Source organism: Hyla sarda, chromosome 4, assembly GCF_029499605.1.
Source record: "Hyla sarda isolate aHylSar1 chromosome 4, aHylSar1.hap1, whole genome shotgun sequence".
Lineage (NCBI taxonomy): Eukaryota > Metazoa > Chordata > Amphibia > Anura > Hylidae > Hyla > Hyla sarda.
Window position 1 is genome coordinate 379,091,911 of NC_079192.1, and position 18,091 is coordinate 379,110,001.

At 45.1% G+C, this 18,091-nt stretch overlaps 1 protein-coding gene across 2 annotated transcripts in view; it reads right to left on the bottom strand.

The window, feature by feature from the left end:
- NDST1 (N-deacetylase and N-sulfotransferase 1) overlaps positions 1-18,091 on the bottom strand; it is a 118,125-nt gene that overhangs the window by 35,948 nt on the left and 64,086 nt on the right. For both annotated transcript variants that reach the window (XM_056516895.1, XM_056516896.1), the window contains exons 3-4: positions 1,048-1,530; positions 849-936 (exon numbers count right to left, since the gene is read on the bottom strand). In XM_056516895.1, the coding sequence (XP_056372870.1) occupies positions 849-936; positions 1,048-1,530 (571 nt within the window). The remainder of the gene's footprint in view (positions 1-848; positions 937-1,047; positions 1,531-18,091) is intronic.

Sequence of the window (18,091 nt, forward strand, 5' to 3'; positions counted from 1 at the left end):
ATATTTGAGAAATATTTATGGGAATAAACAAAAAAGGAGTGATTTAAAAAAAAAAAAAAAAAAAAAAAAAAAAACATTAGGGGACTTGCATAAGCAATCACCCGATTGCTCATAAAGATCAACTTAATGCTATAGCAGTGTTTCTCAAGCGCGATCCTCAAGTACCCCCAACAGGTCATGTTTTCAGGATTTCCTTAGTCTTTCACAGGTGATATAATTATAGTAAGTGAATCAGGAATCCCCACAGGTGAAAGACTAAGGAAATCCTGAAAACATGACCTGTTGGAGGTACTTGAGGATTGCGCTTGAGAAACACTGTGCTATAGCATTTCACTGATCCATTAGAACGCCATTCTATTGCTACAGCCTGCAGAAATAGACGGGTCATGGCAATTTAAACAGCATGATACACTCCCTAGCCTAAAGTTTACACAATGTAAGAATTCGGGTAGGTTCACGCGTAACTAATCATACGCAACAGATTTTGATCCTGTTGACTTTAATGGGTCTACAGAAAATCTGCAATAGTAGCAGATTTCTGGATTTTCTGTGGACCAATTAAAGTCAACGGTATCAAAATCCGCTGCGGCTTTCCGTTGCAGGCTAAACCGACCCCTAGACATATTTAATAAATCTGCCCCACTAACTTTTCTTTATACAACTCTGCAAAAAAAAAAAAATTAAAAGCAAGAAAATCCCGAACAAAGTTGCAAGATTTGAAGGGGGCTTGCCATTGTGGAATTACCTAAATAGCTACATCATGTACACCAGCAAATACAGACAGAAAATTGAAGCATTTTTTATTTCATAAATACAATTATCATAAATCCTTAATTCATAGAACTCACCAGTGTGAAAAAACTTTCCAGAAAAGCCAAGGTTAAAAGTGAAATTGGGGATGTGCTCTCTCAACTTATTCTGGGTATCATAGAGGGCCTAGAGAAAAAAGTGGGGTCAGTCACTTTCGGATACACACTTAACAAAAGTCTACTCCAGAACGAGAACAAATAGACTAAAAAAAAAAAAAACTCAACGAACGGCTCCTACCTTCACATCTTCCACTTTCATGCGAGTTCCCTCCTTGCCAACGAAGATATCATCAATGTCGACGAGTACATAGCGATTCAGCGGAAGAGACAACCTCTTTCCGGTCAGGAATGACACAGCGTCCACAAATATTAACTTATGAAGCCAAAAGTTCAAGTTGTTACCAAAAAGGACCCTTTGGATACCATCATGTAGCCCCAGATCCTGTACCACAGTCGTGTGTAGGGCCGCGTCCACGCTCAGGTGAGGTATGGTCTCGGCCGACTTAGTCTTGGCGAGAAGAATCGGTTCATATGTGGAATGATTGGACTGAAAAACGGTCCAGTCTTCTCCCGGTAGATCGCCCTTTTCCACCTGGTTGGGCTTGGTTATATACAAGAGAGGAGACTTGGGGTTGAGACTGCAGTCTTTGAGGCCTAGATTTGAGTGAAGATATAGGGGGAATCCTTTAAGTTGTGCACTCAGTAGGCTGTTTTCGTTGGCCTGTGGTGGAAAGAGAGAAATTTATGTCTAATGTAATCATGACCGCAGCTATTTTTTGGCAGAAGATGATTAAATAATGCCTGGTCAGCACGCCAAGAAGCAGGCAGCAGGAATAAAGGCTCACTTTGTAGTGTAGGCCTACGCTATACATCAAGAATGTAATTCTATACATGCTGAAAATCCATTACCCCCTATCCATCTCTTCTTGAGTCCCGTCCTATTCCATTTACAACAACACTTTAGCACTGTTTCTGTTTACACTGGAGATATCGCTTATGCACAAATACACAGCTATGCTTACCCAGCACCAGAATTATTCAGACCAGCTCGGATAGGGCACAAACCACAGAGCCGCTTCAGGTGACAACAAGGAGAATATTTGCTACATTTTGCAGCTTTCAGATACAAGAAACTAAATTGCAGATGATTTTTTATCACTTTTCCTTGACAAACATCACACATCGAAAGAGGAAGCGGTTGTGTGGTGTGAATAACACTCCTACTCCTACTGGTAATGACAACTCTAAAAAGTTCTCTTCTGCTGGATAAGTACAACGCTGACCTCAGGCATATCGATGATCAGCTTAGAGGACGGATGAACATTAGATATGCTGCAATAGGACAGTCAATTTGTCTTAAGGGGCAAAAATAGAACTGACACTTCCTTTTGTTTTGTAAGAGTTACACCTCATTCTTGGGTGTCCTCAGATGGTTAAAGAAGCATGCTGTATTTATTTCTTATATAGTTCAGAATAGGCTATTAAAGAATAATGTAGAGCTACCTGTGCACGCCTTTTGCTTACCTACCCGTTTTAGCTGATGTGGCAGGCAAGAGATTTCACCCATACTGATTGCACATTCTGTCTTAGAAATAATTTCCTTATGCTCCCTAATGATTTCTCATGAACCCTCTGGCTTTACAGAGAGAGGGATGGAGCCTGGTGATCTAATGACCTGGCAAAACGTTCAGCAGGTGAGACTCATAAGTAAGTTGGGTCCGTTCACATCTTGTGCAGTTTTGATGCAATTTCTTATTCAAAGTGTATTCTTTAGAGAAATATTGGCATGAGGGGAAAGTGTTTTAACTTATAATCACAACTGAGTTGTGTTATGAATATCTGAAATCTTCAGGCTATGTTCACATGTTGCATTTTTACCACATTTTTTTTTTTACCTCAGGGGAGGGGATATAAGAACTATCTATCCTGATCCCAGAGAAATAACTGCAGCCACAGTATACAAATAGAGCTGGGAAGGGTCTTTCAGCTTCTAGGCGGGATCTGGAAGATGATTATGTCATCACCACCAGATCCCGCTTAGAAGCTTAACCCTTTAAGGATCAAGCCCTTAACGACCAGAGCGTTTTTTGCACATCTGACCACTGTCACTTTAACCCCTTAAGGACACATGACGTACTGGAACGTCATGTGTCCACTCCCGATCTATAACGCGGGGCCACGGCGTGGCCCCGCGTCATAGCGGTTCGGGCCCGGCCTCTAACAACGGCCGGGACCCGTGGCTAATAGCGCGCGGCATTGATCGCTGTGCCGCGCGCTATTAACCCTTTAGACGCGGCGTTCAAAGTTGAACGCCGCGTCTAAAGTGAAACCGAAAGCATGCCGGCTAGCTCAGTGGGCTGTTCGGGATAGCCGCGGTGAAATCGCGGCATCCCGAACAGCTGACAGGACAGCGGGAGGGCCCCTACCTGCCTCCTCGCTGTCCGATCGCCGAATGACTGCTCAGTGCCTGAGATCCAGGCATGAGCAGTCATGCGGCAGAATCATCGATCACTGGTTTCTTATGAGAAACCAGTGATCAATGTAAAAGATCAGTGTGTGCAGTGTTATAGGTCCCTATGGGACCTATAACACTGCAAAAAAAAAGTGCAAAAAAAAAGTGAATAAACATCATTTAACCCCTTCCCTATTAAAAGTTTGAATCACCCCCCTTTTCCCATAAAAGAAAAAACACAGTGTAAATAAAAATAAACATAAATGGTATCGCCGCGTGCGGAAATGTCCGAATTATAAAAATATATCGTTAATTAAACCGCACGGTCAATGGCGTGCGCGCAAAAAAATTCCAAAGTCCAAAATAGTGCATTTTTGGTCACTTTCTATATCATGAAAAAATGAATAAAAAGCGATCAATAAGTCCTATCAATGCACAAATGATACCGTTAAAAACTTCAGATCACGGCGCAAAAAATGAGCCCTCATACCGCCCCATACACGGAAAAATAAAAAAGTTATAGGGGTCAGAAGATGACAATTTTAAACGTATAAATTTTTCTGCATGAAGTTATGCATAAGTTTCTGCATAAGTGCGACAAATTCAAACCTGTATAAGTAGGGTATCATTTTAATCATATGGACCTACAGAATAAAGGTAAGGTGTCATTTTTACCGAAAAATGTACTACGTAGAAACGGAAGCCCCCAAAAGTTACAAAATGGCGTTTTTTTTTTCAATTTTGTCTCACAATGATTTTTTTTCCCGTTTCACCGTAGATTTTTGGGCACAATGACTGACGTCATTACAAAGTAGAATTGGCGGCGCAAAAAATAAGCCATCATATGGATTTTTAGGTGCAAAATTGAAAGAGTTATGATTTTTTAAAGGCAAGGAGCAAAAAACGAAAATGCAAAAACGGAAAAACCCCCGGTCCTTAAGGGGTTAAGCATTAATAACTCTGGGATGCTTTTACTTTTCATTCGTTACATATTCTACTTTATGTTAGTGGTAAATTTTCGTCAATACTTGCATCATTTCTTGGTGACAAATTACAAAATGTTATGAAAATTCTATAAAATGTTGCATTTTTCTAACTTTGAAGCTCTCGGCTTATAAGGAAAATGGATATTCCAAATAAATAATATATTGATTCACATATACAATATGTCTACTTTATGTTTGCATCACAAAGTTGACATGTTTTTACTTTTGGAAGACATCAGAGGGCTTTTTCACAAAATTTTTAAAATCGGAATTTTTCAGGGACCAGTTTAGTTTTGAAGTAGATTTGAAGGGCCTTCATATTAGAAATACCCGACAAATGACCCCATTATAAAAACTGCACCCCTCAAAGTATTCAAAATGACATTCAGTAAGTGTGTTAACCCTTTTGGTGTTTCACAGGAATAGCAGCAAAGGGAAGGAGAAAATTCAAAATCTTAATTTTTTTACACTCGCATGTTCTTGAAGACCCAGTTTTTGAATTTTTACAAGGGTAATAGGAGAAAAGGCCCCAAAATGTGTAACCCAAATTCTCTCGAGTAAGGAAATACCTCATATGTGTATGTCAATTGTTCGGCCGGCGCAGTAGAGGGCTCAGAAGGGAAGGAGCAACAATGGGATTTTGGAGAGAGTGAATTTTGCTGAAATGGTTTTTGGGGGGCATGTCGCATTTAGGAAGCCCCTATGGTGCCAGAACAGCAGAAAAGCTGCCACATGGCATACCATTTTTGAAACTACACCCCTCAAGGCACGTAACAAGGGGTCCAGTGAGCCTTAATACCCCACAGGTGTTTGACGACTTTTCATTAAAGTCGGATGTGTAAATGAAAAAAAAAAAAAGATTTTCACTTAAGTGCATTTTCCCCAAATTTACCATTTTTACAAAGGGTAATGGGAGAAAATGCCACCCAAAATTTGTAACCCCATCTCTTCTGTGTATGGAAATACCCCATGTTAGGATGTAAAATGCTCTGTGGGCGAACTACAATGCACAGAAGAGAAGGAGTCATATTTGGCTTTTGGAAAACAGATTTCGCTGAAATGGTTTTGGGGGGCATGTCGCATTTAGGAAGCCCCAGTGTTGCCAGAACCGCAAAAAATAAAAAAATAAATCACATGGCATACTATTTTGGAAACGACACCCCTCAAGGAAGGTAACAAGGGGTACAGTGAGTCTTAACACCTCACAGATGTTTGACTACTTTTTGTTAAAGTTGGATGTGTAAATGAAAAACAAAAATGTTTTTCACTAAAATGCAGTTTTTTTTCCCCCATTCCCCATTTTTCCCCATTGTTCTGGCACTATGGGGGCTTTGTAAACACACGTGGCCTTCAATTCCAGACAAATTTTATCTCCAAAAGCCCAATGATGCTCCTCCTCTTCTGAGCATTGTAGTTCACCCCCAGAGCACTTTGCATCCACATATGGGGTATGTTCTTACTCAGAAGAAATGGGGGTTACAAATTTTGGGGAGCTCTTTTACTATTTTCCCTTGTGAAAATGAAAAATTTAGGATAACACCAGCATTTTAGTGAAAACATTTTTTTTTCCCATTTTCCCATCCAAATTTAATGCAAATTCTTCAAATAACTGTGGGGTGTTAAGGCTCACTATACCCCTTGTTACGTTCCATGAGGGGTGTAGTTTCCAAAATGGAGTCACACGTGGTGTCACGATCACACCCTATCGGTCCAGCCAAGACGCTAGAGAGAGTGTGATGGTGCAAGGGTTAAAGCCACCAGACCTCTGGGTATCCACTACTAGTCCCAGCAAGTCACCAAATTAACCCTTAGATAAACGTGTTTTACCAGAGCTGCCTTCAGAAAGGTGAGCTCATATATTTAGAGATCAAAGACCAGAGCGGATTAATTAAACATTTAATCTTATAAAAGGTATCACTGTGCTAAATATATAAAAATACAGGAACAAATGACATACAGTTACAAAAATGTATAAAAGAGTTTAGCAAGGCAAGTTCAGAAAACAAAAGATGAAGTTCTTACAGCATGATGGTATAGCAGTTCCAAGAGAGTGAGTTTCAGCTGTTCTTAGGATGGTCTTGTCAGCTTGTGGCTCAGCTTTTTAACAACCAACTTTGAGTCTAGCATTGTTTTTAAATAACATCTGTGCTTTCTTGGGAGGGAGACTCCATTCCCCCCTCCCCTCTGGTCCCACCAGGGGGTCTTCTCTCTTCCTGGCCCCTTATCTGTTTTATTATATGATGGGACCAGAGTGCACAACTTCAAAGGCGATACCAAGACAGCCAGACCTCCAATAAAATGCAATACACAAAACACAGTCTGAATGACCCCTCACCCATGTCTTAGTTTATACACAGATATAATTTATAATACACATATAGGATTTTAATAATCAGGCCTTGGGCCTGACACGTGGGTAATAATTTTTTTGCATTTATGTCAGAACCGCTGTAAAATCAGCCACCCCTGTGCAAATCACCAATTTAGGCCTCAAATGTACATAGTGCGCTCTCACTCCTGAGCCTTGTTGTGTGTCCGCAGAGCATTTTACGCCCACATATGAGGTATTTCCGTACTCCGGAAAAATTGTGTTACAAATTTTGGGGGTCTTTTATTCCTTTTATCGCTTGTGAAAATAAAAAGTATGGGGCAACACCAGCATGTTAGTGTAAATTTAATTTTTTTACACTAACAGGCTTGTGTAGCCCCCAACATTTTCTTTTCATAAGGGGTAAAAGGAGAAAAAGCCCCCCAAAATATGTAGTGCAATTTCTCCCGAGTACGGAGATACCCCATGTGTGGCCCTAAACTGTTTCCTTGAAATACGACAGGGCTCCAAAGTGAGAGAGCACCATGCACATTTGGAGACTGATAGGGGTGGGGATTGCATAGGGGTGGACATAGGGGTATTCTACCCCAGTGATTCCCAAACAGGGTGCCTCCAGCCTGGTCAGTCAGTGGCTGTCTGGAAATGCTGGGAGTTGTTATTTTGCACCAGCTGGATGCTCCGTTTTGGAAACACTGTTGTACGATACGTTTTTCATTTTTATTGGGGGGGGGGGGGGGGAGACAGTGTAAGGGGGTGTATATGTAGTGTTTTACCCTTTATTATGTGTTAGTGTAGTGTTTGTAGGGTACATTCTCACTGGGGGTTTACAGAGTTTCCTGCTAGGAGTTTGCACTGCAGCGAAAAATTTGTTGCAGCTCAAACTTGAAGCAGGAAACTCACTGTAAACTCGCCCGTTTTCACATGGGGGGGGGGGGGCAAACCTCCAGCTGTTTCAAAACTACAACTCCCAGCATGTACTGACAGATCGTGCATGCTGGGTGTTGTACTTTTGCAACAGCTGGAGGCACACTGGTTGGAAAACCTTCAGTTAGGTTCTGTTACCTAACTCAGTATTTTTCCAACCAGTGTGCCTCCAGCTGTTGCAAAACTACAACTCCCAGCATGTACTGATCGCCGAAGGGCATGCTGGGAGATGTTGTTATGCAACAGCTGGATGTACGCAACTAAAACTCCCAGCATGCAGAGACAGCTGATTGTTGTTAGGGCATGCTGGGATTTGCAGTTTTGCAACATGTGGTGGGCTACAGTTTAGAGACCACTGCACAGTTATCTCCAAACTGTGGCCCTAAAGATGTTGCAAAACTACAAATCCCAGCATGCCCAGACAGAAAACAGCTGTCTAGACATGATGGGAGTTGTAGTTTTGCAACATCTGGAAAGCTACAGTTTAGAGACCACTTTATAGTGGTCTCCAAACTGTAGCCCTCCAGATGTTGCTAGGCAACTTACCAGCTTCCGTAGGATCCAGGGAGCAGCATCGCTGTCCTCTGCTGCCGATGGGTAAGTGGACCTTCGGCACTGGTCACCGTCGGTACCCCCCCTCTGTCCGGGCTACAGTGGGTGGGCAGAGCGCGGGAACCAAACGTTAAATTCCCCCCCCCCCCCCCCCCGATCTGCTATTGGTCGTCACTTCCTAACGACCAATATCAGGGATAGGAGGGGTGGCACCCCTGCCACCTCACTCCTATCCCTTTAGGGGGATCGTGGGTGTCTTGGAAAACCCTGATCCCCCTTATTTTCCGGGTCACTGGGGAACCGTATAACCCGGAATCGCAGCAAATAGCCGGTGTGAATTCAACGGCGATTTGCGAAGATCCCCGACATGGGGGCGTCTCAGGACCCCCCTGGGCATTTGCACAGGGTGCCTGCTGATAGATATCAGCAGTCACGCCGGTCCCTGCCCGGCGCGGACCGAAATTCCCACGGATGTACAGGTATGCCCTTGGTCCTTAAGTACCAGCAAGCAAGGGCATACCCATACGCCCGTGGTCCTTAAGGGGATAAAAACCCTTTTTTAGCTCTATATACTGTGGCTGCAGTTATCTCTAGAAAGTCAGCTGATATAGAACTGACCACTTCCTCTGACAGATTAAAGCACTATGATTTCCAGTCCTGTGTGTCAGACTGCTGATCACATGACCCAGTTACTGTGCTGGAATGAAAAATAGTGCTGTAGGTGATCAATTCAGTAGGGACACAGTAGGGATATAGGTTAAACTTGATGGGGACTGGTCTTTTTTCAACCTTATGTTACTATGAGTGAGTAGGATATGAAAAAAAAAAAAAGAAAAACACAACTCTAGTGTTTCTTTAAGGATACTTTCACATAGGGCTGGGCGGTATGAACAAACCTGTGTATCACGGTATTTTTGTAACTTTCGGCGGTTCCACGGTATATAACGGTATTTCCTCCTCCCCTACCCCGCCCCCCCCAAATTAATTATCAGCCCAGCGCTGCCCCCATCGGGGTAAATATTCACATGTCACCCGCTAGCGCTGCCCTCCTCGTGCTGTTAGATGTGGCCGCCGGCACTGACACAAGGTAAACAAAATAAACTAACGCATGTTCCGACGTCGGCCTTACGCTGGGGACGGGAACGTCGGACAGCCGTCAGCCTATTACCGGATGCAGCGATGTTCCGCCCCGGCCGCTGATAGGCTGAGCCCACTGTCATGTATGGAGCTCTGGACGGCTTATTACATGACAGTGGGCTCAGCCTATCAGCGGCCGAGGCGGAACATCGCTGCGGCCGGTGATAGGCTGTCGGCTGTCCGACGTTCCATTCCCTAGGAAGCAGATGAGGCTGGTACCGGACCAACGGGAGGTGAGTTAAAGTTTATTTTGTTTATTTTTTGCAGCCCGGGCATAGGGATACCACACAGTATAGAGCAGTGGTCTTCAACCTGCCGACCTCCAGATCTTGAAAAACTTTTTCAACTTCTGGAGGTCCGCAGGTTGAAGACCACTGGTATAGAGTGTCAGCGCCAGCAGCCGCAACAAACAGGAGGACGAGGAGGGCAGCGCATGCAGGTGACATGTGAGTATTTACCCCGATGGGGACAGCGCTAGGCTGATAATTAATTGGGGGGGAGAACAGCGCTCGTGGGCGACATGTGATTAGTTCCCCGATGTGGGGACAGCGCAGCGCTGGGCTAATTCATTCATTCCCAAGGGGGAGGGGCCAAACCTGTATTGCGGTATGGGTTAAAATTCTTATCATGCAGCACAAAAATTTCGGTATTCGGTATGAACCGGTACACCGCCCAGCCCTACGTTCACACGTACACAGATTGGATGCGCAGGATTTGATGCTGCAGATTTCAATGTAAACTGAATGACTGAACACAGCTTCTAATCTTCAGTTACAAATCGTGCGCCTCAAATCTGTGCAGGATCCTGTACATGTGAACGTACCCTTATACAACAAAAATTCACAGTCAGCAATGTGTGCAGCATTATGACCATCGATGTCCATACAACTTTCATCGCTGTCACCCAGTAGGGGACTGGAGGTGGCTCATGTGTCTGGCCAGCTCAAAGCATGAGGAGGCCATATATATATATATATATATATATATATATATATATATATATATATATAAAAAAGTCTCCTGAAAACAGAGCGCCGGGGAGACATCTCAGTCCTCACACTTCATTTGTCGTCATTAGGCAAAGACAGCCAAATTACCAATATTTTCCAACTTTAGGACATAGATCTGATCTGACCTGGAATATTGGGGGACATTTATCTATAGCAACCAGATTACTACTTTTATTTTTTGGAAGGACTCTTAAAAAAAAAAATAAAAAAATAAAAAAACACGATTGGTTTGGATAAATCTCCCCCCATTGTCCCTATAAGCCTCATTCTCACATGGGTCTCATACGGCCAGCCTGGAAAATCGTACACAGCATGTGGGATGGGTAATGTCCCCTTGTCTACCAAGGTTCCGGTTTAGGTGGCCGGACAGAAATTACACTGATATAAAAGTGCGTCCCCTCCCGGTAGAAAAACATTAGATAAATAAGGTGATCCAAACTAATTCAGAAAAGAACTTGTATGATTTTAGTTCTTTTCCTCCCTTCACATAAAAGGGGAAGGCGAAGCCAAGTCATGCAGAACATGGCAGCATATTATGTCACATACATGAATTTCAAAAGGAAGGATAAAATCTGTTTATTTTTCCCTTCACCAGAGTGGAGTCCACAGGATTACTTCTGAAAAGTTATGTAAACAGGTGGCCCTACATAGTCCGACTGCTAAAGTACAGATCTTGTTACAGAGAAATCTGATGACATTGTAGGTCTCATGTTGTGCAACACAGTCATAGCTATTACATGGGGCTGCACCGAGAGGTAGAACTCCTGGGCCTTAAAGGGGTATTTCAGGATTGTTTAATTTGACTATGCTACAGGGGCTGTAAAGTTAGTGTAGTTCATTATATAGTGTCTGTACCTGTGTGTGATGTTTTCTCACAATTCTTATGTGATTTTCACCCCAATATTTATTTTTACCAGCATACAAAATGACTGCAATGCGGCCGAGACCTGACATTACTAGTCAGCTGATGACAGGGAGCATGTCTGCTTCAATGGGTGGACCGATCGCTTGGTGGGAGAGAGATCAATCTGCAACTAATGCAACAGCTGTAGGCACCCTGATCGAAAACCACTGGTCTTTTGAATGGATGCAGTCCAATGCGTTAGGGCTGCATGATATATCGCAAAAGCAACCGAATCGCGATTTTTGCGATATAGCGATACGCCCCCCGGGAAAACTTGCGCTTATCTGCTCGGGCCGGCTCCCGTGTGCTGCTGCAGGTGGGGGGCAGGCCAGAGCAGGTAAAAACAAATTGAAATACTAAAAGTCAGTGTTTCCCCACCAGGGCGTCTCCAGATGTTGCAAAACAACAATTCCCAGCGACAAGGGGAGAGGGAGAATGCGACAAGGGAAGAGGGAGAATGCGACAAGGGAAGAGGGAGAATGCGACAAGGGAAGAGGGAGAATGCGACAAGGGAAGAGGGAGAATGCGACAAGGGAAGAGGGAGAATGCGACAAGGGAAGAGGGAGAATGCGACAAGGGAAGAGGGAGAATGCGACAAGGGAAGAGGGAGAATGCGACAAGGGAAGAGGGAGAATGCGACAAGGGAAGAGGGAGAATGTGACAAGGGGAGGGAGAATGCGACAAGGGGGGGGTTGAGAATGCGACAAGGGGGGAGAGGAGATGCGACAAGGGGGAGGGAGAATGCGACAAGGGGAGGGAGAATGCGACAAGGGGAGGGAGAATGCGACAAGGGGGAGTGAGAATGCGACAAGGGGGAGGGGGAGGGAGAATGCGACAAGGGGGAGGGAGAATGCGACAAGGGGGAGGGAGAATGTGACAAGGGGGAGGGAGAATGCGACAAGGGGGAGGGAGAATGCGACAAGGGGGAGGGAGAATGCGACAGGGGGAGGGAGAAAGTGACAAGGGGGGGAGAATGCGACAAGGGGGGGGGAGAATGCAACAAGGGGGGGAGAATGCGACAAGGGGGGGGAGAATGTGACAAGGGGGGGGAAGAATGTGACAAGGGGGGGGGAAGAATGTGACAAGGGGGGGAAGAATGTGACAAGGGGGGGAAGAATGTGACAAGGGGGGGAAGAATGTGACAAGGGGGGGAAGAATGTGACAAGGGGGGGGAAGAATGTGACAAGGGGGGGGGGGAGAATGTGACAAGGGGGGGGGGGAGAATGTGACAAGGGGGGGGGGGAGAATGTGACAAGGGGGGGGGGGAAGAATGTGACAAGGGGGGGGGAAGAATGTGACAAGGGGGGGGGGGAAGAATGTGACAAGGGGGGGGAAGAATGTGACAAGGGGGGGGAAGAATGTGACAAGGGGGGGGGAAGAATGTGACAAGGGGGGGGAAGAATGTGACAAGGGGGGGGGGGGAAGAATGTGACAAGGGGGGGGGGAAGAATGTGACAAGGGGGGGGGAAGAATGTGACGGAGGGGGGGGTGTGACGGGGGGGGGGGGGAAAGAATGTTGACAAAACCCCTGCGGAAGTCGCTTGGAAGCAACATAAGGCTTCCAAGAACATGTTATTGTTGTGGACAGGAATAGGGAAGTTGTACAGTGACTTTGCTACATTACCATCGTTTACTTACGGACAGGTGTGTTGTTCTCAGTGCCATGTTTAATATTTTCTGTGTAGAGACCTCTCAACGTAGGTGCATAAAGGATGGTGTTGCGGCGCTCACCCTTGTAGTCTGTAATATCGGACAGACTGAAGCAAAACATAAAAGTAATAAACCAAAAGGCGATTTATTAAAAAGATATGAGCGCTACAGGACTACGCATTTCAATGGGTGGGACCCCTCTTCCTCAGGTCCAATTATTACTATTATGGTTTGCTTCGGTCTGTCCGATATTACAGAATACACTGGCGAGGGCCGCAACACCATCCTTTTTGCACCTACACTGAGAGGTCTCTACACAGCTGCATAGAACCACCAGGACAAGATTCCAGTGACGGGACGGATGGAGGCAGCACCCTGGTCTAATTACCACTGACAGGGACCCATACAAGCTACAGGGGGTGTTATGCTCTAAGTACAACACCCCAAGGTGAGCACACTTCCTTTACTCCTGTTTAGCACTAGTGGGAAGAATTGCTGCACTTTTGTCGGCTTCCTTTTTTTTGCATATTAATACTGGAACCTATGTTTAATATTTTGCAATGATAAAGTCTACCATATTCTATTCACAATATGTGTGTGCCTATCTTCATTGTAGGGGCAATAAAGGGGCATTCTGTGTGTGTGTGTGTGTGTGTGTGTGTGTGTGTGTACGAGGATAAAGTGTGCTTCATTATTGCAAGGGGGTATTACTACTACAAGTGCCCTAAAATAACACCATCACTCTTTGGGGCATTATTACTGTGTGTCAGAAAAAACGAGCATTATGATAGTGTGAGGGGACAAACATGGGCTTAACTACTGTGTGGGAGGACAACTACTGTGTATGGGGCAGTATTACAGTATGGGGCACTTAGAGTGCAGAGCGAATATGGGGCACAATACAGGAAACTATTACTGAGTGGGATAAAAAGGAGGCCATATGACATTATTTAAAGGGGTACTCCGACCAATAGCAGCCGGCAGAGGAGGGGTTAATGTCCCCTTCTCTCAGCTCTGCTAGCCCACCGAGCTCAGTCAGTGGGCAGAGCTGAGAGAAGGTGCCAATGACCCCCCCCCCCCCTCCATTTAGCGTTGATGATGAGCCCCCTGGCACGACGGCGGAGACGCAGCCAGGCAAGGCAAACCCCCCCCCCCATAATAGTGACTCAGTGGCCGACACTAGTAAGAGCATCCGTGCCGCTCGTAATAGGAGTCCGACCGCCAGACAAGCGTACCGGAGCTCCCTTCTGGTAAACCTGTCTGGAGACCCCCAGAGGGATATCAGCCACGGATTCCTGAGTTTGTTGGCAACTCAGGAATCCAGATTGACATAGTCAGATACACTGAAATTGACTTTTTTCGTTTTTATTTCAGTGACGACTTTGTGGATCTAATGGTGGAGCAAACAAACTTGTACGCCCAACAGTTCATTGCCCACCACCCTGATTCACTTTTGCCTAGGTTCAATGGATGGCACGCCATCAATGCCGCCGAAATGAGGACATTTTGGGGCCTCGTGCTGCATATGGGCCTGGCAAAAACAAACAAACAGTGTCAGGCAGTACTGGAGTGAGGACGTCCTCTACCAGACCCCACTCTATAGAATGGCCATGATATGGGGACGGTTCGAGGCCATATGGAAATGTCTGCATTACTCTGATAATGCGGTATGTTCCCCCCAAACGTATCACTCAGGGAGCTCTCAGTAGATGAGTCTCATCAGTTTTAAGGGGAGACTCATCTTCCGCCAGTATATTCCCTCGAAGCGGGTGCGGTATGGCGTGAAACTCTACAAACTTTGTGAGAGTACCTCCAGGTACACTTACAAGTTTAGAGTATATGAGGGACGGGATTCCCGTATTGAACCCCCAGACTGTTCCCCCACTCTGGGTGTTAGCGGGAAAATCGTTTGGGACCTTGTGCACCCATTGCTGGATTAGGGTTACCACGTGTACGTAGACAACTTTTATACCAGCATCCCTCTCTTCACATCCCTTGCCGCCAGATCCACGTCCGCTTGTGGGACTATACAGAAGAACCAGAGAGGCCTCCCTCTAAATTTTCTCCAGACACCTATGCCCAAGGGTGAGTCCCGTGCCCTTACCCATGAAAACCTGTTGCTGGTCAGGTATAAGAATAAGAGGGATGTCCTTATGCTGACCACAAGTCATGGTAATGGCAGCTCACCTGTCCCTGTGCGAGGGACCACAAGAAAGGTCCTCAAGCCCGATTGTATTCTGGAATACAATCGGTATATGGGGGGGGGGGGTTCTTATCTCTGATCAAGTCCTCAAGCCATACAACGCCATGTGGAAAACCTGGGCATGGTACAAAAAAGTTGCGGTCTACTTGGTACAGGTTGCCATGTACAACTCTTTTGTACTGTACCAGTACGCTGGCAGCACAGGGACATTCCTCCAGTTCCAAGAAGAAGTCCTAAAGGTCCTGATCTTTGGTGACCGGGAAAGAGCAGGCCAGAATTCCCAAGGAACTGGAGTTATAGGTGCCAGGATCGTCCCAGACAAACACTTTCCAGATGAAGTCCCCCACACTGGAAAGAAGGAAACAATGCAGTGTTTCACAAGATGGGGATACGGAAGGATACCACCACTCAATGTGACACTTGCCCCGATCATCTGGGCCTCTGCATTAAAGATTGCTTCAGGGAGTATCACACTTTCATGGAGTACTACATTTTCCCTATTCATTTTCATTTCCCACAATTTGACCCCAGTGTGCCAAGTCCAGAGTACATTCCAAATTTTAACCCCATAAACCACTTAATTGCCCATAATACACTTTCATAAAATAAAACAAAAAACAACTAAAGGATGGCCACACACATCACATTCCCAGAATAATGATTCAGAGTATAGGGTTTGGGGCGGGCATATTTTTTACTTTGGTTATGCTCTTTGTCATCATTCTGGGAACATAATTGGCATATATGGGGCACATATGGGGTATTTCCATACTCAGAAGCAATGGGGTTACAAAATTTGGGGGGCATTTTCTCCTATTACCCTTTGTGCAAATGAAAAATTTGGGGTAACATCTGCATTTTTGTGAAAAAAACAACTATTTAGTCATTTTACGGCCCACTGTTCAAAACACCTTTGAGGTGTAAATACTCACTGTACCCCTAGTTATGTTCCTTGTGGGGTATAGTTTCCAAAATGATGGCACTTGAGGGAGGGTCCCGCTGTTCTGGCACAATGGTAGCTCTGTAAACGCTCAAGGCCCCTGACCGATTCCAATCAAAATTCTCCAAAAGCTGAATGGCGCTCCTGCTCTTATGAGACCTAGTCTGCACCCGCAGAGCAGTTTACATCCAAATATGGAGGTATGTCCTTACTCCAAAGAAATGTATTTATAAATTGTGGGGGACATTTTCTCCCGTTACCACTTGTGAAAATGAAAATTTGGGGTAACCCCAGCATTTTAGTGTAAAAAATCTAATTTTTCCTTTTCTAATCCCAATTTAATGAACATTTATCAAACACCTGTGGGGTGCTAAGGCTCACTGTACTGCTTGTTACATTCCTTGAGGGGAGTAGTTTCCAAAATAGTATGTCATGTGTTTTTTTTTTCTTTTTGCTGTTCTGGCACAAACTGGGTCTACAAGAACAGGAGAGTGCAAAAAAATGAAGCTTTAGAATTTTCTCCTTCACTTTTCTGCTATTCCTGTGAAACATCTAAAAGGTTAAACTTTCTGAATGTCATTTTGAATACTTTGAGGGGTGCAGTTTATAATGGGGTCATTTATTGGGTATTTCTAATATGAAGGCCCTTCAAATCCACTTCAAAACTGAACTGGTCCCTGAAAAATTCAGATTTTGAAAATGTCGTGAAAAATGTAAAAATTGTTGCTGAACTTTGAAGCCGTCTGATGTCTTCCAAAAGTAAAAACATGTCAACTTTATGATGCAAACAAAGTACAGGGTGGGCCATTTATATGGATACACCTTAATAAAATGGGAATGGTTGCTGATATTAAACTTCCTGTTTGTGGCACATTAGTATATGTGAGGGGGGAAACTTTTCAAGATGGGTGGTGACCATGGCGACCATTTTGAAGTTGGCCATTTTGAATCCAACTTTTGTTTTTTCAATAGGAAGTGTGTCATGTGACACATCAAAACTTATTGGGAATTTCACAAGAAAAACAATGATGTGCTTGGTTTTAACGTAACTTCATTCTTTCATGAGTTATTTACAAGTTTCTGACCACTTATAAAATGTGTTCAATGTGCTGCCCATTGTGTTGGATTGTCAATGCAACCCTCTTCTCCTACTCTTCACACACTGATAGCAACATTGCAGGAGAAATGCTAGCACAGGCTTCCAGTATCCGTATACACTGCTATATACTACTATATACACTGCAGGAGAAATGCTAGCACAGGCTTCCAGTATCCGTAGTTTCAGGTGCTGCACATCTCGTATCTTCACAGCATAGATAATTGCCTTCAGATGACCCCAAAGATAAAAGTCTAAGGGGGTCAGATCGGGAGACCTTGGGGGCCATTCAACTGGCCCACGACGACCAATCCACTTTCCAGGAAACTGTTCATCTAGGAATGGAAATAGCAATAGTCATGGAAATTATACCCCCCAGACTAATACCATGATAGTATAGATGATGATACGTGTAATGCAGCTGTACTTTTGGCTGCTCTTTATCAGTCTTTATCAGCAGGAAAATAGTTTTATCTTGCGGTCAGCAACAGTCAGATAGGCGTGGCTGGGGATCGTAATGCCCCACCTCCGCCACTCCTATCCCCTGTAAGTGAGCGCTGGACCACTGTGTGATTGACACACAGGTCCCCACCCCCGATGTCCATGATGTGCGGGCCGTGACTCCACTGAGCCTATACATATAATGTGCACCTTTATGATATACAGTGCCCGTACTCCTTTCTTCTCCTGGTGCCGGAGATGCGCTGCTTCTGCTTTCACTAGAGGCACAGAGCTCGCTCCCTGCCTCTAGCACTGCGCAGGTGCACTGAGCTGTCGGCAGACAAAGGGAGCGAGCTCACTGCCTGTAGTGAAAGCAGAAGCAGCGCGTCTCCGACACCAGGAGAAGAAAGAAGGAGTACGGGCACTGTATTTCATATATCATAAAAGATGTGGCCGATAATCACGATTTTGGGCATTATCGGTATCGGCAATTATCTTGCCGATAAGCCGATAATGCCCCGCCCCCCGCACCGCCCCCACCGCACCGCGACCGCCACCCCCTCGACCCGACCCACCGCACCGAGTCGCACCCCCCACCGTGATGCTAGGCGGTATACCAGTATGGATTTTTTCCCATACCGCTATACCGGTCGGGCCC